The sequence below is a fragment of the Coffea arabica genome, chromosome 1e, assembly GCF_036785885.1.
Source record: "Coffea arabica cultivar ET-39 chromosome 1e, Coffea Arabica ET-39 HiFi, whole genome shotgun sequence".
NCBI classification, from domain to species: Eukaryota; Viridiplantae; Streptophyta; class Magnoliopsida; order Gentianales; family Rubiaceae; genus Coffea; species Coffea arabica.
The window spans coordinates 1322510-1346246 of record NC_092311.1 but is presented as its reverse complement, the minus strand read 5'-3'; the positions used below and the strand labels follow the sequence as shown (position 1 = coordinate 1346246).

General features: G+C 33.2%; 2 protein-coding genes across 8 annotated transcripts; one reads left to right on the top strand and one right to left on the bottom strand.

Annotated features, from left to right (window-relative positions):
* Nucleotides 1-1394: 1394 nt before the first annotated feature.
* Nucleotides 1395-6895, bottom strand: LOC113699761 (uncharacterized). The gene is made up of 6 exons (XM_027220111.2): nucleotides 6538-6895; nucleotides 5612-5802; nucleotides 4648-4728; nucleotides 2666-2905; nucleotides 1985-2062; nucleotides 1395-1883 (listed from the first exon to the last, which is right to left on the bottom strand). The coding sequence occupies exons 1-6, from the start codon at nucleotides 6659-6661 to the stop codon at nucleotides 1623-1625; spliced, it is 975 nt and encodes a 324-aa protein (XP_027075912.2). The 5' UTR covers nucleotides 6662-6895; the 3' UTR covers nucleotides 1395-1622.
* Nucleotides 6896-7689: 794 nt separating this feature from the next.
* Nucleotides 7690-14752, top strand: LOC113729500 (putative MO25-like protein At5g47540). 7 transcript variants are annotated; one of them, XR_011814927.1, is made up of 6 exons: nucleotides 7690-7879; nucleotides 7961-8000; nucleotides 8553-8598; nucleotides 9222-9290; nucleotides 9924-9989; nucleotides 14446-14752. XR_011814927.1 is itself a non-coding variant. In XM_072050424.1 (4 exons), the coding sequence occupies exons 1-4, from the start codon at nucleotides 13048-13050 to the stop codon at nucleotides 14557-14559; spliced, it is 327 nt and encodes a 108-aa protein (XP_071906525.1). In that variant the 5' UTR covers nucleotides 12555-13047; the 3' UTR covers nucleotides 14560-14752. The 7 variants fall into 7 exon arrangements, 1 of the variants encoding a protein (XP_071906525.1); XR_011814924.1 differs by adding exons at nucleotides 13295-13388; nucleotides 13870-13929 and having other exon boundaries at nucleotides 7690-8598; XR_011814925.1 differs by having other exon boundaries at nucleotides 7992-8598.
* The last annotated feature ends 8985 nt before the right edge of the window (nucleotides 14753-23737 follow it).

Genomic DNA, 23737 nt, shown 5'->3' with positions numbered 1-23737 from the left:
TAATAATCCTGGAATTGACATGTCCTTGTTGGTTCAAACCCATGATATGCACGTGTAGGTGGCGTGGGCAGGGATCTAATGGGACATTTACATGTAGCAATTTGGAAATCGTATGAGGATAGCATTAATGGGATTTTGTTGGATTCTTTAATGGTGAGTCTGAGTCAGGCGTTAGAGCAATTTTTTTTGATGTTTTCTTCATGGGAGAGCTTGAAAGGAGGAGACATTTCGGATACGCAACGTTGGAATCATCTTAAATATTCATTCTAGGCTTTGGATTCTCTTATGGAGATAAGGAAGGATTTATTTGGCACAGTATTTGATGAACTCTTCATGTTTGGATTGCATTTTCTATTAAGAGTTTTTCCAAAAAATTGATGAATTTAAGTTAAAAATTGCGTACTCGCACATAAAAAATGATAAAATAATATTTTATATACTAACAGTGTATATATATTTTTTCCATCAAATACCTGATATATAAAAGACTCTGAATTTGAAACTTAAATTTTACATATTTATCGTATATTCAATCATGATAGTGTATATACTGTCAATATATATTTACTCTTTTTAAAAATTACACAGAAGAAATATTCATACAAAAAAAATGACGAAATTTTTCTATAGAAAAATGCAATCCATACTGCACAAAATAGGTAATTGGTCTAATACAGGTAGAATTCATACTCCAACATAAATTTAATTGAGTTACCATGAATTTTTTAGGTGCTTAATCTTTTGGCGGTTGCATTAACTATCTTAAACAAAACCATATTAAAATGAGTATTAACATGAAAGAATTGTAATCCAACAAAAACGAAAGGGGGTTTTTTTTTTTTTAATTGTGTTTCTTTTTTGGTTTGTTGTGTTAGGCATATTGCTGTTGAAGTTCAATTTTACAAATTTGAAAGTGGCTGCCTTGTTAATACAGTACTCACAATTAAATCCCCGTACACCGTGATTTGAAAAAAAAAAAAAAAGGAAAGAAATCATAAAAACGTATCAGAAAAGAAAAACACCACAAAGCAGCCAGAGGTTTTCTAATTTTTCATTTTCAGAGTGTTAGATTTGGGCAAAATTTTCCCTAAACTTGACCATTTTAAAGGAGCCGGGCAGATTATCTATTTACAAAATTAGAATTTTGCTGGGCTGTTTGAAACTTTTCCAAGCTTTAGGGTAATAATAGTTTAGAGAACTCCAAAGTATTATAGCCACATACAATTATATCCACCTAGCCTTCTTGTTTTAATCTTCTCATTTCCCCTGTTACATGGACTTACCTAGCATCTCCTAGTTATTTTAGTACATCACCTCTCCCTTTGACAGGCTGTTGTTAGTCCTTGTCCCTGGAAAAAAATGCTGAATGACAGTACAAATTTGAACACACATACTAAACAGACACACCAAAAGCTAATTCTCATTCTGCAGATAGTGAGCTCTCCCATAGGCTAGGCAACTTACTTTGAGCTTGAGATATATACTCCTACTATACACATACAAAAGATAATTAACAGGAGCCAAGAAAGCGAATTTCGAAAGCTTCAGCATATTAGGTTTCGGATGCAGTGTTTCCAAGGAGAGCTGGAACCAAGCAAAACCAACAGAATGTACATTAAGGCTTAAGCAACAGCAGCGCGCCTGGCAGAACTTCGAGTTAACCTCCTCGAGCCAGAAAGGGTTGAAGAAGTTATAGTAGAATCTGACTCCTGGGTATTGCGATCAACTCCTTTGGAGGTCCTTAGCCTCTTTCTTGCAGAGGGATCAGGCTGCGATGTGTTCTCAGAGGGACCATCCTGATCATCTGCTTCTTGTTCTTCTGTAGCTTCTCTTTTAGCCACTAAACGCCATTGTGTACCACAACCTGGACAAACTCTTTTAACCTGTGAATTATAGCCGGCAAATTGATTAGTTTGATCGATCCCAATGACAATGTGATACATTGCAAAAAAAAAAAAAAAAAGGGGCTAAGAAAAAGTAATACCCCTGCTAGAGAAAACAACTTTTTCAGACAAGATTGGTGCACTCGCGTATTGCAATTCTCATTTTGGCAAAATTCTGCCTGCACAATTTAATCAAAACTGAACAAGTCAGGTCAACAGTACCTTGGACATGTTAGAGACGAGTTGTCGAGGTCATAACCTCTACATTAAGAAATACAGAGCAAACCAGCAGCCGTTATACAGCATATGCCTTTTATGTACAACACCATATGCCTTTTATGTACAACATATTCGTGGATTATTATCTGTTCACTAAGTGTAACAGATCCGACTAATTCACGTTGGATGAGTTGAACATCAGGCAAACTATAACAAGCGTTTCTAGCTGCAGGTCAAAGGTTCAAACCTTTGCACCAGCAGTAAAATCCAGTGTGTGTGCAGTAGTGCACCTCTCTAGTCTAGAAGCAGGTTTCTCTTCCTCTAGCCCCCCTTGCCCGAGTTGGGCCCTCCCTTAGTAGAGGTAGTGTAGGTGCTGCCACTTCTTTAAAAATAAAAAAAAAGGAGGCGTCACGGAACCATTTGGTTCCTTGATATGTAAATTGAATGCGTTTGAACTTCCTGGCCACCTTATAGACTTCTCAGCCAAAGAAAATGACACTGTTTCAGCATCATAAAACAAAATTCAAAATGCAGCGGAGAGATACATTACATACTACACATACCTTTACTGCCGCCTCGTTGCAAACTTGACAAGTGGGAACTTCATTATCATGGAACCAACTTCGTAAATCAAGAAAGGATCTGACCCCAAGTCCAATCCGTCCATCAGATATTGAACAAAGCCACTGGTCGTGCACAAACTCTTCAAGAGTTTTATCTTTTTGGGACATGCTGAAGTTCTTCAAAGCGGAGGGGATTTCAGTTGAATTATCCTGTGACTGTGAATCCACTCCACTTAAAACCTAAAAGAAATTGAGAAAAGACTGGTTAAGCCAATATATAAGAACTCATTCACCCTTGACTTTCATGCTCCAACTAAACAAACACTGGCGCCTGAAGCAGGAAGAGGTTTAGATAAACACTTCTATTCATTTCTAATCGATTCAATAATCAATGCTATATACTAGGAGATATGCATCTTAAGAAACTACAGATGTCTATTAAGCAAGTTCTGAGAAAGGATAGGTAGCATACCCGACAAATAAGTTACTTACAAGTGCAATACTTGCCAATCTAAATTCAGTTAAACTACAGCCAGAAAATGCCAATGTTTCGGAGTACTATTAAAAGAGGGGGTAAAAAACCCCATCAGTTATTTGAAAATGCAATTTCTTCGCAGGAAGATCAGAATAACCAAGTTGTAAGGCCTTGCCAATGTGATTTACAAAATAATCACATTCCTGATGCAACAGGTAGCAAATAATCAGCAGAGAAAATGCATTTACAGTATCGAGACAAAAAACTGCTCAAACACAAATTCAAGAACATAGTTGCTATTGCAACTCGATAACAAGCAGTTTCAATGTAACTACAAGTGTCCAGGAGTACAGAGCCATACCAAAGAATTGAGAATAGATCAAAAATTCACCATACAGTCTGGAAGTGGGAAGCCTACAACCCTAATAATTCTAGGATAATAAAGATTCAATGACAGATAGAAATTGGAAAAAAAAGTAATTTTTTCCTTCTTTCACAAAAAATGCATCCCTAATGGATACTTAATATCTACTTCTATCGTGTCATGATAGTAACATATTCCTTTCTCAACCAGATGCAATGATTAGTCTAAAGTGCAGGGTCCATCATACTTAATAATTTTGTCACGTTTTCTTCAGTCAGAACAAAGTTTTTAAAAATGAAAAACAGCATATGGACTCCAGAACAAGAAGCAAAGTCGACAACTATATATTTTGCATCATTTCAAAGATTTCCCATAGCAGATAACCGGCTAATATTTACCAAGTGTCAAAGTTTTTTTAAAAAATCAATTAAAACTGAAAAAAAAAATCAATTAAAACTGAAATGCTACAGAAATGCAACTTTTTCATACACAAGAAAAAAGGCAGTTCATTGTAATGCTATGTTATGTCAGAAAAGATGAAGTTGATAGACAAGCTTCATGAACAATTTGAACATTGAAATAGTTGGAACTGCCTGAAATGAGCTTAAAATAACTAACTTAAAAAGCATAAAATAGCTCTAAAATTTTTCAACTGGCAGAACAAAACAACTTAAGGCCATGGTTAAGTACAACATAAATGACTTTCTAGCCACAAGGGTGCTCTTTCGTTGAAGTTGACAGCCATTACAAGAAGAAAATCAAAACAAAAAAAAGAAAAAAAAAATCCATTGATGACACCAATAATACCACCTTTTACCAAATGAGAAATGACTCCCAATGAGAACATGTGTCTTAAACTGCTTGGTAGCCCTTAGACAGTTAACAAACGATGGTGCAAAAAGAATTAGTTAAAGATCCTTGATCAATAAGTTATATGAAACTTTAACAAAAGGGGGTGGGGGGCATTTCTTTTGGATTCATTTGATAAAAATAGTAAAAGTTAGCAAGGTGAAATTGTGGGGTCAAAACAAAATCAGACAAACTAGGAGACCACATCAAGGTACAAATGGTACATGAATGAACTGGGACAGAAAAGACATAATTTGTAAATACAGGATCATGAAGTATCTGACTATGTCAAACCTGGTTCTCCAGCCTTATGTTAAGAGCATCAATGTTGGAAATGCTACCTTCACCAGCCGTATCTTGAACGATAGCTTCAAGCTAACATTTGTAATTGGAGCCATTCAGTACTCAGAAATCAAAAACATGAACACTCAAGAAATGGGAAAGAAAAGTTAGAAATTTCAGTCCTATGCAGTAAATTTGCTAAAAAGATGAGTAGCTCTGCAGTTAGCCATATTGCATGCAAGTACAACCTCAAATTTTTGTTCCTTGTTTTCATTGGACAAGACTTTCACAATAGGAAAATGGAAGCACCGCTTCACTAAAAGAGAAAAAAAAAATTTTGGTCAAAGGGAGACTTCAATTAAGCTGCATTCAGATTATGCAAGAAAAGCATCCAAGTGAGTGCTGTGTGTGACAAGTAATCCTCAGGGTTAGCTCCAAATAGACCACTACATTATGAAACAAAAATTTCGAATTGAGACCCTCAAAAGTTAGTTCCTGATTGGGCCTGTACATCCAAAATTTGTCCACATACTAATGTTTGACTCGGTTAGCTAAGGGCGTAGGTCCACAACTTAGTGCACTACAACAATTGTGTAGTTTTTGTCTGTTATTCCTTCTGCCATTTTCTTTTTCTTTTCCTTCTTTTCGTCTACCCCAACCCCAGCCCCAGCCACTCCTACACAATGCAAACTTTCTTGCAAAAAAGCTTGCATCTGTGATATCACCATGACTACCAAAATGCAGCCAACACCCAAAACACAACAGTTTCCTGCTGCCCTTCCCCCAAGGCCACATACCCTGAATCCCCCCATCCATTTCTTGAACTGCTTCAATTCCCAGCACAACCCAATACAACCAAGTCCAGTCCTCTTCTCTTTTCGATACGACCTCCAGATCTGATTCTGAATTCTAATTATGCTAAGCTAGCAAGTCCTACAATTACGAGCAGAGAAACTATTTTGAACATGAAACTTACAATTCCTTTATATAAAGCAATTTGAGGAACACTGTATTTAGTTCCAAGCTTGGAGTGTTCATCTGAAACAGTGTTGACCACACCATAATACGCCTTCCCGTCATATTGATTTAGGCATTTGCGCAATTCAAGTTGAACATAACTTAATTCATCGTTTATGTCGGAAACGTAATCATTGAATACCTGATGATCTGCAAACACATGCCAAACCATTATATCAAAGCCAATCAATAACCATAATGCTGCTAGCTAGGAGTATCTAATCCTTCATGCTTTTTCCTACATACACCTTCTTTATATGGACTCAGAGGAATATTAAATGAAACAATTTATATCAATCACACATGAAAGTACACACGACTAGAGTAGGCATTTACCATCTCTTATCAAAAATATTACTGAAAGATATCAACTTTTTTCATAAAATCATGCTGATAATTAAGATTTCAATACCTAACATACAAACAAACAGAATTATAAACACATACCATACCCAAAAAGCATGAGAAACCCAACTTTTCATTTAAAGCTTTATCTACATTCTCCAGAGTTGTAAAAAAATGTCCAGAGCTCATGCTTTTTTTCTTTTTCTTCAAAAACTTAAAAAGAAAAGGTCGAAAAGGACAAAACTTGACGCTTTATTATTTTTATATTTGAACATAATTCTGTGAGTTCCCATAACCATCATAAGCTCAATATAAAGAACTTGTTCACAGAAAAGAAGGATCTTTCAAGTGAAAAAAGGGGGAAAAAAAACATCTTCATAGAAATAAGGTTTACAAGGACAAAATTATATAATTACAGATTATCATCACTACATGAACTATAACAGCATTAAATTCGGTTAAAAGGAGAAACCAATAAGACGGAGAAACCAAGAAGACTGAAAACCTACTTAAACACGAAGTAAAGAGACCGAGAGAGACCTGGAGATTTTCCAGTGACTTTGTGAAAAATGGAGCGAAATTCAGATTCCTTGAGTGGCCCCCGGGATAGTAGAGCTTGAATTAGTGTATGATGTTTCGAGGAGAGCGACGTCGACGCCGGCATATCTGTTCGCCGGCAGATTGATGGAACGGAACTAAATTTCTCGCCGGAGAAAGAAACCCAATACAGAGAAAGAGAAAGAAACCCTAAAGTCGAATAATTGATTGAACGAGGAAGTGATTCAATAAATATCCCATTATTTCGAGATGGCGGGAACTCAAATTGGGAAGTTTTCGGCTGTCAATCTGTTCATTAAGTTAACAAGTCCCATTTTTTATTTAACGTGCCCAAAAATCCACTGGCAAATGAAATCGCAGAGTCAAGTTTAAATATCAACTAGTTCGAGCTCTAATTTGACTCATATTATATAAGTGAGCCGAGTCTAAAAATTAATTAATTCAAACTCTAGTTTAACATATTTGAAAATTAATTCTAAATAAAATTTCAATTTAAATTTTCACACCAACAACAAGTTAGAACTTAAAAAAAATTCAAATATACTTGATACTTGAATATCTTAGATAATAAATGTTGTAATTTAAAAAATTAAAAAATTTAATTATTTCAGAAAAAAAAAATTCTATACAATCAAGACAAGCTAAATCTATATACTACTAATTTTTCAAAAATTAACCAATTTAATTAGTTAATTAAACGAGAAGAATTTTATCAACGATAAGATGGTCCATATTTTTATAGAAAACAAATTTTGTACAATCAGAACAAGTTAAATCTGTATACTAATTATGGACAGTGCTACAGTGCCTATAGTTATGGTAACGATGGTAGGGAAACCTACTATTACAGGTTTCTATTGTCTTTAGTGACAAATCAAATTTTTTAGCGACTTTTTAAATATTATATTAAAATAATTAATATTAACTTTAGTAAGTTTTTAATTAAAACTAGTAAGTATATGCCTGAAAGATAAGTTTTAGTCAAAAATGAAAATTTACTCTTTCAGTAATTTAATTTACTTATTATTTGACAAATGTTACTTTTGTTTAATTTAAACTTACTAATACTAAAAGTAAAAAATTGACATATTAAAGTAAGAAAATAATCGGTTTCTGAAAACGGTTTGGGTTTCCGCATCTCTCTAAAGTTGCTTCCCTTCCTTTTATTATCTTCTCACCTCACGGAAGATTGTAGAAATTTTTTCCTGGAAAAGGAAGGAGTACGATCATCATCTTATGGAACGGGATTAGCTTTTGCTAAAATTTAGAAAATTGATCAAGCGGGCTAAGCAATTCTATCATATCTTCAGGCTGAACTCTTCTGGTAGGTTTCATGCGTCAGTCTCTGTTTCTGCCTTCTACTAAGCATTGATTCTCATTTCGGTCAATCAATTGGCCTGCCTAGGCGTGGAGGAAAAGCTAAATATGCTTTATAGATAGCACAGGTCGATAATGGCGGATTCATCTGCTCCCAACTCGAGCCCGTGAACCTTCCTGGCTGCTGCAAACTCCATCCACCGGTCGATAATGGCGGATTCATCTGCTCCCAGATCAAAACACACCCTGAATTGTTCAATCATCGGGCCTTGATGTGAAACCACCACTTGATTCACCCAGTCTACATATTTCCTCTGTTCAATATCAAACTTCTTTTCGTCACTCCAAAGAAGCACTCTGGTCTCCACGTCATCAAAGTCCAAACAACCCCCGTAAGACTTCCATAGACTGTGAAACCGGCGGGATACAACACTTGTCCTTGCAGCCTCTTTCATTGACAAGTTTGAAAATATATCCATCATAATTGTATCCGGCAAGGTACTCGTCAGATCCAAAACCATCTCCTCCATTCGCCTTCAAATTGATACTCTGGCGGCAGACCTAATCGCCTTCCGATTCTGTTTCAATCGGACTTGCAACAGTTGCAGCAGTGCGACGCAGTCAAACTAGCTCCTTTGTTAATGACAGTTAAAGCTAAATATGCTTTATAGATAGCACAGGTTCAGGAGAAAGGGTTTCCCCCCTATGCAATTATTGATGATACGGGTACACCTCTATCTAATACTATGTATCGATCGTACTTCGAATTAAGAAATTTAAAAATGCGGATTATATGCATTACTGCACTTTTTTATGATAATTATTGTGTAGTGTTTTACTGAGTGATCTCATCTTTAAAGCACAATGATTTTGATGCCAGATTTCAATTTTACTGTTACAAGTAGCGTCTCCTGTTCTGCTCTATGATTTGGAGTGAACTAATTTGTCGTCTCCAATCATCCATTGCACTTATTGCAAATCATTAGTCACTGTTTAATTAGCAAAATTTTGGTTGTCAAATCGGTTTTTAAGAGCCAGGGGGCGCACATTAATTGGATCAATATGGAGATTTCTCGGCAGCAAGTTTTCATCACATGTTAGTATAGATTTTTCTATGTAGACTGTATGCCAGAGAGTGATTGTTTTAGTTTGAACTTTCCTCCTCTTGGTGAAATCCTTAGAATCTGCAGTTTGTTTGGCTACAATTACATGACTGGTCGATACACCAGCACTTTTTTTTTTTTTATGTATCCTATCAGACAACAAGGATTCTCCCTCCAATATAGAGTTGAATCTGTGAGCCAGCTTAATCTGCATCTGCTAACCGACGATTTTGTGCCTCATTCCAGGTGTGGATTTTAAGATCAAGCTGCTCACAGTTGGTGGGAAGAAGTTGAAGCTTACAATTTGGGATACCGGTAAGCAGATCCTATCATTTATAGTTTTGCTAACTGTTTATGGCAGCTTTCCAAATTCTCTTTATGAAGTTCTTTTGTGCAAATATGATGATACACCTTTACTTTTATTTGTTTTTTTTTCCTATCATAGGCTCAAGTGGTAAATCTCTTTGGACATAGAACTAGCTGTAATTTCACAAAATACAGCAGGACATTTTGCGCTTTACCTAGTACAAGTCAAATGTTTGTACTTTCTCTACTGTTCTCAACATGCCGTGCCATCCTAATTAACATTTTCCCCAGAAGTTGTTATTATATGTAAATCTTCTTATCTGTCAGAAGGTTTTGTCTTGCCATCGCAGCTGATCATGCAACTTCTTCCTCCTTAAGATTAGAAACTGACAATCAGTCCTACTTCACCATGATCAGACCCAATTTGGGTTTGTATTCCTCTTTTTCCTAGTGCTGCTAATGGAAATTTATTGTTGGGATCCTTGATTCATGACTTAAAATAAGCTTAGCCTCCTTTTTCATAAATAATCCAAGCTACTACTTTCTGATGATAGTACGCCCCTCTGGCTATTTATTTCCACTGTCCTATTACTGCATATTTTGTTCTCCGTGATCTGATGGGGCTCATGACACCTTTTACAGCTGGACAAGAGAGGTTCAGGACCTTGACAAGCTCATACTACAGAGGTGCTCAAGGGATCGTTCTTGGTATGTCATGGATAGATCACTATTGATTCTTTCATATTTATGAAGCCTTTTTGTCATCCTGCAAAATAAGTTATTCTTTTAAGAAGTGATTGATAAGATGAGATTTTGTTTATTTAATTGCATTATCATCGTTCTCGGATTTCTGGTCAATTTATGGACTACTGTTGCTTAGAAAAACAGAATACACATAATCATGCTTTTAACTTTTGAGCATTGGCCATTTTTTAACATTGCTGAACTCTATGCAAAATTTGCTGTTTCTCTTGTCGGAGAATTTATTTGATCAATTTCCTTTTGCAACATGGTTGGTAAGGTTCCTTCAGGCATGTTTCTTTGTTTGCTTTAAGAACAGACTGCTGCCATCCCAATTCACAGTCCAGAGTTTTTCCATTTTGTGGGAGACTCTTCCCAGTTGAGTAATATGAAGTTGTCCATAGTAGGCATTGTCTATGCAGTCAGTTGGTATTCTGCCCACAATATTGTACGGTACTGTGAAATTATTGGGAACGGGAAAGGTTAAAAATGAGGTAAGCATCTAAGCAGTTTGAAAAGACAGGCAGTCCAGAAGAAACCATGTTTACTGAAAGTAGTTAGTAAATAGATCTTCAATAGCGTAGAGATATGCACAATGTCAATGGTAAATTGACATAGAAGTAACACATTCAATATCTGAAAAAGTAACCATAAAAAGAAGAAAACAACAGAAGATTAATGGTATGTACCTCTGAGTAACTAGTTGGCATCAATCCTAAAACAGTCAAAACATTCCTCAATGCCTTCTCCAGAGCTGCAAGGGACTCTAGTCTTAGTTCTTGTTTCTTTCCCTGAACAAAGAAAACAAAAGGCATCTCATAGATGAGACAAAACGAAGAGAAAACAGTTATCAGAAAATGTATCTCAAAGTAAAATTAATGACAGTTAATGAGTAAAGCATAAATTCCAGATTTGGGATGGACAATCTAGTAAGAAGAGAATGACGTGTAGATTGGGCATGACAGAGGTATTTGAAATATTTGTGCATGTTTATTAGCGGGAAACTTAACTAGCTTTGTGCAGTTTTTGCTGAGTGAACAAAGACCAAGCAAATTAAAGAGGGTAGGCAAGGTTATAATTTTCCAAAGTTGATTTACATTTTGAATTGGACAGAATGCAGACCAAAAAGCCTCTGATAAGTTACAAAAACCTTGATAAGTTACCGCATTTATTAGTGAATATTCAAGTTTATAAAAAAAAAAGTAGTTCAGTGACTTAAAATGACCAGCCTTCAGATACTTGAAACATTGTTTCAAAGCACAGTCATCTACAAATCCATCCATCACTCAAGTGCTTGGGAAACAACAAATCAGATTTTGCTTACTTGTGGATGGTAAGCATGCTTAATATACGAATATAAACATCAAAAGTGAAAATAATGTCTTATTGTATTAATTCTGTAAGCATCCTGAGTTATAGTGAGTTATAGTACTTAGAGAATTTTTTTGGAACAATCATTTTCATAACCATCAACCAAACATAAAAAAACTGCTGCCAAACTATTACTCAGGAATGATGTCATGTATAAAATATTCCAATAGAAATACTCTTCAAGAAACATCAAGAAAATGTTTAGAAAAAATAAAGCTGAGTATTCTTATGGTAACTCTTGGGCTAAAGTCAAATTACTCCATTGGAGCAAAAGTACCTTGCGAGTATGAATGAGATCATTGATTGTTTTCAGAGGGTCCGACATAGCAGCCAGAATGGTGTATGTGTTAAGCGTTAAATGGTGTTACTATACAGCATTTCTTTGGTGAATATTTGGTATTATGAGATCTTTTCAATTTTGACTAACTTTTCTAGGCATTGTAAATAATTTTCTAGCATTTTTATTGTGAATTTGGCCTAATTATCAATCTTAGTTCCCCATATTATTGAGATATGAAGTATGCTTTTGTATTAGGGTAAAAAACAAAAGAGCCATCTGTGGTTAAGCGAATATACGAAAAAGCTCATTGTAGTTTTGAAACATACAATTCAGCATCTCATAGTTTGAACCAAATTGGAGAGGTGATAGAAATTGTCAAAACTAATGTGGATAGATAAAATGACAAAAATATCCAGATACATATAAGGATAAAATGCAGAAAAATTCCCTATGGTTAAGCCAAATTACAGAAAAGTCCATTGTGGTTTCAAAATATATAACATTTATCCCTGTCATACATAAAATAGTTGTTCTAGATTGATTAATATCTGTATGTGGGATAGCACCATAATTACAAAAAAATTCACAATCATCCTCTTTTGATGGCTTTGTCGACCTTGACAATTTTTACTTTCGCTTTTCATGAACACTTACAAATCTTATACTAGTATCGTAGGGTCTAGTTTTGCTTGCTGACTCGAAAGTTTGAGAAAGATATAAGTAACTATTTTGTCAAATTTTCCTTCACTTTATACAAAAAAAAAGTAGACTCTCAAAATTCTTACTTTAAGTTCTTAAAAAAGACTCTAAGATAATATTATAATATGTTTTTCTATTGCGGTGAAAGTTTGTATTATCGTAATGGATTATGACACTGTAAGTATTTATTTGCAGTAGCCTTTTTTTAATGGGTTGCAGTTCCATGGTTGATTTTGTGCATTAATTTAATTTAGTTGTATGGTTTGACAGCTTTAATTTCATAAGGATGATAAAATTCTTGCTTTTGTTTTACTCAAGTGTTTTAGCATGGTGTGCTGAATACGTTTTTCAATCAAAGCTAAATTAGAGGTTCAAAGCAGTTGATTATCATGCTCTTTTCATTTCTATTGCACTTGTTTCTGAGCTTTTCTATTGCACTTTGCTCTCATGCAAAGTGCCTTTCTTTCTAATTACACAGCTTAAAAGTCATTCATTTATGTCTTTCTAAATATCATCTCTGGAAGATGTGTTTTTGGCTGTTCCCCATGTCTTAACCTTACTAGAAGTGGGGTTTCTTGTTTCCCCTCATTGTTGAATTATTGTCTTTTTTCTTATTTTGGGTTATTTAACTCATTCATCTGTGATGTTGGATTATTCAGTTATGAGAATACAGATATGGCTTTACACTATGGTGCTATGCTTAGAGAATGTATACGCCATCAGACTGTTGCACGGTGCAGAAAGTTAATCTTTGTTTTGGTTGTAATTTTGCTTATTTGATTTTTGGGCTTAAGTATTGGAAAGGGAAATAACATCATACGTTTGCCTCCTGTTTTTGGCTCTGATTATTTGACAGTAATCTTCTTTATGAGCTGTTTTACCTATTTAACTTCCATATTCTAAAACTTGCCATCATTCACAGGTATGTCTTGGAATCGGAGCGTATGAAGAAATTTTTTGATTATATTCAACTTCCAAATTTCGATATTGTTGCTGATGCTGCTGCAACTTTCAAGGTAAGGTGCTTCTGACTAAAAGCGCAAGAGCTGTTTTACTACAGAAAGTCCTTTTTCCTGTTAATGTGTAAAGCAAATGTATATAAGCTGTGCTTAGGCTAGTTTCCCTTCCTTCCATAGTTTGTTGTTCTTATTTCTTCAAGTGATTTGTAAATATTTATGTTGCTGGTTGAGCTTCATGTACCTACTAATGCTTCAAGTAGAAAGGTGCTACAAGCTATGTGCTTTGCTAGTCTTTTCTATAAAATTATGTTGGAAAAGAAATGTTGACCAAGTTTTATGTCTGGGATTGCAATTGGAGAGTAGTTTGTATAGCATTTGCTTAATTTTTATGCTGTTTACTCTTTTTCCACAATTGGCAATCCACCATTCTGCTGTTGTCTTGTGATAACTGTGCACTCTTTGACTAGTGATAGCAATCATTTGTAATTTCATCTGGGATTTATCAAGCATCAGGTTTGACAAGTTCGTCACATTGCAGGAACTCTTGACACGTCACAAATCAACTGTAGCTGAATTCCTTTCAAAGAATTATGACTGGGTAAAGGATTTTGGTTTGCTGCATGCATATTCTGTTATCTCTCTCTGTTGCCCCCTCCCTCTCTCAGTGTGCCTGTGTGTCTAACAAATATCGAATGTACCCTATTTAGAGCTTCAACAAAAAGATTTTCTTGGATATTTTGTAAGTCTAGCTGTTAAAAGTTTTGTTATTGCATTAGTTTAATTTATGTTTTGGCATCAGGGATTCAGGATCACAATACTTATTCAATTAATTCTACTTTTTGTAAGAAATTCAGTTAATTCTGGACCTCCCTACCCTATGATGCTCGTGTTGTTGATCTGGCATGATATTATATGATTCTTGTGTAGCTGCTTTGACATGCTTGGGAAGCTTTTCTACTTGGTTGTCTAATAATTTCCTTAATAATTCTTCACCTTCTTTATTCTTTTCCTTAATAATTTCCTACTCATTATTTGAGTTTGTGATAAGTAAATCTAAGATTTTTTTCCTTTTCAAAATGCTTGTTACTTACTATTGTTATACTACTTTATGCAGACAAATGCTACTATGTCAGATTTTGTGCAAAATTCACAGCTACTAAGTGGACTCAAGATTTATGAAGATAAAGCTTCTTTTTTGGCTCGTGAAGTATTTTGGAAGTTTTTATGACTTTTGAGGCTCGGATGCTTTTTGTAAACTTGATTGACTTTGCATGAACAATTTGGGTTACACAGTACCACTTCTATTGTAGTATTTGTAGGATGACATTGAACTTAAACATTATATTTTGGTCCTTTGTAGCATAATGGATGCTTTTAGCTATTAATTAGCAGGCCTTTTATGGTTCTGTTGATTTGATGAATTGTTGGATTCCTTTTTAGTATAATGGATGCTTTTAGATATTAATTAGCAGGCCTTATATGGTTCTACTTTGATGTATTGTTGGATTGGTTGCTTTTAGGACAATCGTTTGTATCAGGTTTCATAGTGACAATATATTGTTACTAATCAGATTTCTCCACTAACAACAAAAAGTTGTCACTAAATAGGGTGTATAACAAAAAGGTATATAGTGATGATAAATGTTGTCAGTAAAGAGTCATTTTTAGTGACGACTGTAAAGAGTTGTGAGTCACCAATCAATACCAACGGCAACTATGAAAAGGATTTTACTGACGACACTACTACGAGCATCATTGATAAGGTGAAATGTCGTCACTATATATGTATTTATTATTGACAAAAAATATTGTCACTAATGAATAACATTTACCGACGACATTTAATGTTGTGACTGTGTACCTTTACCGACAGAGATTCACTGACGACTTTGTGACAACTAAAATGTTGTCAGTAAAACACGTTAGTGACGACTTTTACATTTTCTGTGATAATAATCAGTTGTCACTGATGACCAAATTTCTTGTAGTGAATCCCGCCAAAAAGATGACAATGGATGGATCACTTTTCCTTTTATCACAGGTATATCCCATAAGTCTCGCAGCAAATTAGTGTTTGTCATATGCACTCAGGAGAATACCGCTTCTCTCTTCAAATATAAAGCACATTTAGTAAGCTAGGAGAATAGCAAATATAAAGCACGTTCTTCTGCCTTATAAAGTACTTGGTATTCAGCTAGAAATAGCCAAGATAAATTAGAATTTTTTCCCAACTACGAATACTTTTATTGTTCATCTTCTCTGCAAATGATCTTGTAGAAGAAATCCCCATGCATTCTTACGGTGTAGGACCAATTCCATTGCAATGTTAAAACGTTCAGTCTCGGATTGAAACTGAAAATTCATGACACCATAATAGAATTAGTGAGTTAACCATGCAAGTAAAGATAACGGTAACAATGACATTTAAAATTATTCACCACAAAAAACTCATATTAAATTACAAAACTGTACCATGAGTGAACTCATTTGTTCCACTTCAGATGACTTCATGAAATTAATAACGTATACACCACAATCATAGCTGCATGTAAATCAATCATCACAATAAATGAGGGAAGAGATTCCAATGCACTGCACAACAGCATAATTAATGAAAGTTACCCATTCGGCTGTTTAGGAATGTTAGCAGATTCGTCAACTTCAAATAACGATGCCTGAAACTTGTACTTATCCCCAAATTTGTGCTGTAGTACAGTATCAAGATCTTGCACCTATTATCCAAAAATAAAATCGCGATTGTAACACAAAATGTCCATATCACGTATACACCACAATCATAGCTGCATGTAAATCAATCATCACAATAAATGAGGGAAGAGATTCCAATGCACTGCACAACAGCATAATTAATGAAAGTTACCCATTCGGCTGTTTAGGAATGTTAGCAGATTCGTCAACTTCAAATAACGATGCCTGAAACTTGTACTTATCCCCAAATTTGTGCTGTAGTACAGTATCAAGATCTTGCACCTATTATCCAAAAATAAAATCGCGATTGTAACACAAAATGTCCATATCATTATTTGCTACACAACTTTAAATGATACTTACTAACTTTCTAACCACAACACCTCGTTGCTTTGTTGAATTAGGCAACGAATCCAGTATGTACACTTTCTTTTCAACAAAGTCAACTAGTGTGCAATACCAATGTTGGTTATCTTTATTTATTGGGACAAATATCTACAAGAACATGTAATTACTTAATAAAAATTAGTTTAAAACCCAAAAAAATATGCATAAATTGTAAACATTATTTAATGAACCTTCTCACACATCTCAATGTCTCCTCCATATCTATCAGCATCAAAATATATTGAAATAGTTGTAAGGTCAGATTCAGCATTTTGTAATTTGCACTGCACAATTTTACCAAAATTTACAAAATTATCAAAAAAATATGAATTAATGACAAACATAACCCGTTAATGATATGTCAACCTACCGTAAAGAAAGTTGGCATGTACCATGTGTTATATGTTTGATCTTTATGGTTCTCCTCAAAGTCTATCCGAAGCATGTTTGCAACAAGATTGATTGGCTGCAAATATATTACAATTCACCTTTACCCCGTACAATCATCACATGTTGGATGGTATATCTACATTCAAAAATCAGGTTTTTAAGCATTAGAAAACTCACACTTTCAGTAAGCCAGGTTCTCGGTTTCAAGCATGCCAGATCACTTCTTGAGGCAAACTCTTGTCCAATATGCACAATTGGTTCGCTGCAAATAATTGTTAATTGAGTCTACAATTAATAACAATGCTAATGCTAAAATAGTTGTTATGAAAAATCCAATATTGTGTTGCTTAAATATATTACTGCTGATTATATTTTTCATTAAATATGTAGTCCAGGATTCGCGCTTTATCATTGGAAAACTGCTGCAATATATACTTTTCGGCAAACATTCTTTCTTGCCCTGCAAGCTGTTTAATAAACCATATGAAATGTTAAAATTATTTCAAATATGTATCATAAAGATGTAATATGTTAAATGTATCATTTGAAATGAAACAACCATATTGCATACCTTGTCTTCAATCGGCAAATAATTTTTGAACTCTGACTGTTTATTGAGTTTCCTTTTCTTAGTTGTGTTATTGCTAAGACTTGAATCTGTGTTCTCCATATCATTGGCATTATGTTTGATACCTATATCATCACATAGTTCCATAAGAGAGGCAAAACTTGAATATGCTCTTACTTCCTGTTCTTCACACGCAGTTGAAGAGTCTCCCATATCAACTAGTTCCTTTTTATCGCCATCAGAATAATCCCTCAAATGATCAAACAAGTCATCAAGTCGGACGTTTTTATTGCTCTTCACAATCTGCGAGTCAACAAGGGTGTTGTGATTTTTCCTAACCATGCGCATCACTCCTTTTCGAAAGTCTTTTAACACACCATATTTATCTGGAGGGGACCCTAAAGGTGGCACTTTATAATGATTAGGACCAAATAGTGTGTCAAGTGATTCTTCTTTACGTGCAACAGGTGAGCGATGGATTTTCGGATCAATTTCTTCATCCACAGGACCGCCTTTATTTTTAATGCTAGAGTGACTACCACAAGTCTGCCTTTCATTGCAATATTCTATATTTTGCAAGTCATCCTTATTATGCAATGATGTCTCCTTCTTAAATTGACCAGATTGCACATGCAAATCATTTTGCATCGCAATCATAGTAGACAACTCATAGACCGCCGTTGCAAGATTGTCAAGTTTGTCGTTAATCTTCTCCAATCTGTCATCAACCTTGTCAAATTTTTTAGAATAATGTTTATCCAAAATGGGCATAATATCTGCTATGTAAGACATTGGAGAGGGAATAGATGCGTCGCTGTCATCGACCATAACTTGAATCTATACATGTTAAATTAAAGCAAATTATCACTACCAACATATTCATATAAGAAATTATCATTACTAGAAAATGCTAATATAGGCATGAAAACATAAAACAAGAATGAACAAACAAAAAAATATAAGGATATGGTGAACTATAAATTCATCAATTTATAATTAATTTTAGCATGCAAACTACATAATCAAACATAAGTAAATCTTCCTTTTAAGTATATATACACTTAATTTGTACCTTATCTAGGCCATAAATTCCGTAGTACGAAGTAAGTGAATAAACCTTCAGTTTTACTTCTTCATCACTCCAAAATTTAACTCGAGGACGTGACTTGTTTGCAAAAGGTTCAAATACCAATCCTTGCGGAGTGACACGATCCAAATAAAAGAGCTTCACAAGTGAATAAATGCATAATAACATTAAGAACATTTAGTAATACTACAAGACATGAGAAAAATTAAAAAATGCTCACCATAAGAAAATAAATACAGCCACGCAACCCAAGCTGATTCTTTTCACGCTTCTTCTTCACAGATGTGATCAACTCTTGAAGAATCATTTTACTCCAATTGATATTGCTAAGATTGGAAACATCTTGCACAACTCGAAGAAAACCGCGCTTAACACTTAGTCCGGTAGTTGGACATAGGATAGCTCCCAACATGTACAAAATAAAACATCTTTTAAAATTGTCATCACAGCTACCATTACTTGACAGCAACCTTGCCTTCAAATTGCTAAGCGTTAAACCAGACTCTTGAAAACCAAGGTCAATTGACAATTTTTTAACATCATCTGCTATGCATCGATTTGTACTCACGTCAAGCCCAGTACAACTTAGACCTAAGACTATCTCAACATCTTTTGTAGTTATTGGAATGACCTTTTCATGAACATTCAGTGTACAATTTTTATAATCAAATCTATTTATTAACCATTCACATAAAGCATTATGAATGTTCTTGCACCTAATTTCAAGTAAGCTTCCCATGCCAATTCCCGTGATTAAGGTTCTTTGTTCCGGAACTAGATTTTGTATGATGTCATGTACGCCTCGGAGTGATGTTCTGGTTGGAATAGTTAACTGAAATACGCAGCACAACTATGATTAATCTCTAACATCAGATATTATGGAAACATAGCAATAAGTGATATCTTTAAATTCCATCACCAATGCCACATATTTCAAAGAAAGATTAATAACCTAGTTTAGTAGATTGTATTACAAATTTCTAGAACAATAAGTAATTTTATAATTCATATCATTACATTACCTTGGCATTGTCATCTCTATTGTTTGCAATGTAGTCAGCTTTAGTTTTTCGATAACGCTCTTTGTATATTGATTTCTTTGTAGGGGATAGTGAATTCCACTTAATTCGTACAACTTTAGCCTACATAAAAAACAATAATAATTATCAACATAGTTCCATATTAATCAATAGACAGTACAAGAAATAAGATTGTCGATAAAACCCAGAAATAAAATCTACTTAATCATGTAGTACTATAACTATGGGTACTTGGCCATGAGAAGTCAAGTGATTATATATTTATTATAAGTAGTGCTAAGTCTTTCTGCCTTTCTGTTTACGTTTCATCCATAAATTAATATTATCATATTACCATTGTCAAAAGATTCCATACTACAATTGAATGGTCACTCAAGGAAAAGTAATCACAAGAATATTATCAGCAAATTAAGGAAACATGCGGATACGACAACAATTATTAAACTCTTTATGGGGTGCGTTACCATATTATATCCTAAGCCAATCAATATTAACCTCCTATTGCAATTATGGGGTGCATTACCATGAACGACATCAATTATGCTACACTTCTAACCTCAGCGTTCTATTACAAAAAAAAAAATCTATCTTTAAAGGAGTTTGTTTTCTTCACCTTGCTTCCAAAAGAAAGAGAATGAAAATAACTTTTAGCAACATAGGAATAAATATTCAGTAAATATGGTGAATATAAAAAAATACCTATAATAGAACATGCCTATGAGAGGGAATAAAATATACAAAAGATCTTACAAGCATAAAATCTCACACCATAATTTACTTACATCATTTATTTGTCGCTCATCCATAATTCACAAATTGTCACCCCAAATAAGTACTAGTGGTGGCGGTGGAGGAAGAGACTTTCGTCTGATGTACTTTCAACATCAGAAAACCAAGCGTTACTAGGGCATAAAGAAATCCAAGCGTTACTAGGGCATCGACCTTTCCTACTCTAACTAAAATTAATGGCTAATAAAAGTCACCTTGGTACTTATCTCTTGAATTCTTAACTGTTTCAAAATTTAATAAAGAATTCTAGCACAACCACAACACTTTTGAATTCAAAACTACAAAAAAGCCTATCCTTTTTTTTTATTTTGGGTTAAAGTTAGCAAAAGTTCTACTTATTTGCACCTTTCCTGTAAAAATTATTTTTTGTTGCAATTTCCTATTTTAGTTATCCATTCGACACTAGTACGAGCATAGATTCGGATTAAGCAACCAGTTTGAGGAATAATATTTGTTATTATAAAATTTATTTGAATCCGATACGACCCGATCACCTGTTTATGAATTAAAAATTATTAAACTAAGTTATTCTTTTTTTTGCAAAGGCATTAATCACTTAATCCTAAATGAATTTATTTAACTTATTCGAGGTTGAAATTATTATATTTGGACAAATAATGTATTATATTATTTTTTACTTTTATACTGCTTTTATTTATTTTATATTTGGTTTGGAATAAAACGCTTTTACGGTGTTTTTAATTTAACCCAAAGATTTGGTTTGGGATTATTTATTTAAATTTTTATTACTTGATTATGTAATTAGTCTTGTGTGAATTAGAATTTATAGTGGTAAATTAATAAATTAAAATTAAGTTTTGGGTCATTGGGGTCGTCCCGCCAACCCGACAACCCGGAATTTTCTGATTCAGGTCAGATATCCTGACCCATTTCAGGTTGGCGTGTCAAGTTCGGATCAGCCAGTTTTCTCTTATACCTGGGTCTAAACCCGACCCGCCACTCCAATTTGGACCCGATTGCCATCCCTAATTATATTGGTAAAAAAATAACATATTTTACAAATTATTCCAATTTATTTAGAAAATGTTACTAATTTCATTAGAAATTATGAAATGTAATCATGGTTTTTAATTTTTTACTAAATACAAATACTACATACAAAAGGAAAAGATATTTGACTTTGTTTTACTTTGATTAGAAAAACTTGTGGTAGAAATAACGAAATAGTGACAGGGGTGCAAATTTCAAATCAACAACCAACGTACACTTAATTACGATAATTTTTTAGTTGACCAAACTAATATATGCCATAAAGTAGTAAGATTTGATCATTTATAAATTGGCAATTTTAGCAGTTTATATACCATTCACCTATACAAATTATGATTATTATAAAATGACATTTTATAATAATTTACATACTATTTGCCAATTAAAAGTAAGTTTGATAAAAAAAAATGTGCATATAAATCCATATTGTAAATGATACAAAATATATTTGAATCTCACGAAACTTAATATGTGGGTAAATTTACTATAGTTTTCAAAGATTATGCCACATTAGTACAAATTTAACTTTTATACTTGTGACCTAGAAAATAAATTTATTTGAACACATAACCTTTGTAAATGATACATACATTTATTAAAATGCTTAAAACACATAACATTGATGAATGATACATGCAATCATATATTATACATTTACGTTACCAACAATTACTAACTATAATATTAAGTTTCAATCATTAATAAAAAAATCTTAGCATTATTTTAAATAAACTTCCTAATACTTGTTTCATATAAGTTTCTTTAAGTAAAATAGTAAATTTATGCCACAAACTGGTAAGTCTTGATGATTAACCAAATTTACTGTTTTATCAACAGGATTTACTATTAATCCGTGAAAACTTACTATTACTTGAACTAAACTTACTCTCCAAAAAGTAAGTTTCGAATATAGAGTAGTAATTTATTTTTTTTAAAAAGTAACTTTCATTTTTATTTCAATTTACTTTTTAAGACATAAATAGGATAACACTTGGATGACCATTTTTTAGCTTAGACTGAGTGTTCCCAACTCCCCAAAATCCCTATCCCACATCGGTTGTGAGTCATGTGAGGATTCACTACTTAAGTCCCCAAGGTCCCCTCATTGGTTACCGGCTTTTGAGGTGGAATTTGGGATTAGGTTTAGGTTGTGTGTTCTAACTTAACTTTGGTCGGAAAAAGAAAAAGGATGACCATTTTTGATTCATTTTTTATTTGCTTTTAGCGATCATTTGATTATTTGATAGGTCTATCCACCTAAATAGGATAACACTTAAAAATAAGAAAGTAAGTTTTCTATCTAAAATAATAAGTTAACCGTAATAAATTAGTAACTTTTATACTTCAAAAGGTAAGTTGGAATAAATATTAAACTTACTTTTTAAATAAATAAATTACTACTTTATATCCCAAACTTACTTTTTAGAGAGTAAGTTTAATTCAAGTAATAGTAAGTTTTTATACATAAATAGTAACTCTTACTAATAACATGGTAAATTGATTAATAATCAAAACTTACTGATTTATGGGACACATGTACTATTTTATTTTAAAACATATTTCAAAATAGTATTAGGAAATTTATTTGAAATAATGATAAGATGTTTTATTAATGATTAATTCTTGGTACCTTAGTTAGTAAGTACTCATAATATACTTGTATAATACATGATCATAGGTATAATTTAAAAATTTATTTATATATTTTAAAATACTATGAAAAATAGTTTGACTTTTCACATAATATTGTGAAATATGTAATAAAATTTTGTCGTATTATAAGCTTTTAATCATTTTCCATTTTTGAAAAGTTTGAAAGTTCGAATAACAATAACAATAAATCTTCCTAGTTATATATAGAATATTACTTGTTTATATATCAAAATTTTTATAATTTAACACCTATGAATATAATAAGATGATAAAGTTTTAATAAATTTACATCTGAGACACAAGAAATAATAAGAGTAAAAGCCTAAACAAAATGAGAAATAATATAATAATAAAAATGACAAAATTAGTATAACAATTCATATAAGAAAATCAGTATGATCTGGATTTTTTTCCTTGGGAGATTGTTCATAAGAATAGGATCCAATAATTATAAATGAAAATCACATGCATGTATAATCTATTGTATAATTTAAATTAAATTTAGTTCACCTATAAAATGGTCCTAAAATAATTAGTACACTATGATATATGTTATTTTAACAACAAGATTTTTTTTTTTTACTAAAAATCTGAAATATCCATTACATATGTATGAGGGATATTTTAGCATATTTGTATCTCACATCTAATCATGAAAGTTAATTTGAGAAAAACTATTTTTGACAATAGAATTATTTTAAATTTAACCAACAAGTTTAGATTTTTTAAACAATAAAAGTGAAATATTTTGGGAACTTAGTTGTTTATTTTC

What these genes read in the sequence shown, in the direction of transcription:
- LOC113699761 (XM_027220111.2), bottom strand. Translation starts at nt 6,661, where the DNA reads ATGCCGGCGTCGACGTCGCTCTCCTCGAAACATCATACACTAATTCAA. An exon ending in ACATAAGGCTGGAGAACCAG is followed by an intron (nt 2,906 to 4,647) that starts GTTTGACATAGT and finishes AATTTCTTTTAG; the next exon opens with GTTTTAAGTGGAGTGGATTC. An exon ending in AGTTGTTTTCTCTAGCAGGG is followed by an intron (nt 1,884 to 1,984) that starts GTATTACTTTTT and finishes TATAATTCACAG; the next exon opens with GTTAAAAGAGTTTGTCCAGG.
- LOC113729500 (XM_072050424.1), top strand. Translation starts at nt 13,048, where the DNA reads ATGGCTTTACACTATGGTGCTATGCTTAGAGAATGTATACGCCATCAG. An exon ending in ATGCTGCTGCAACTTTCAAG is followed by an intron (nt 13,389 to 13,869) that starts GTAAGGTGCTTC and finishes GTCACATTGCAG; the next exon opens with GAACTCTTGACACGTCACAA. An exon ending in TTTCAAAGAATTATGACTGG is followed by an intron (nt 13,930 to 14,445) that starts GTAAAGGATTTT and finishes TACTTTATGCAG; the next exon opens with ACAAATGCTACTATGTCAGA.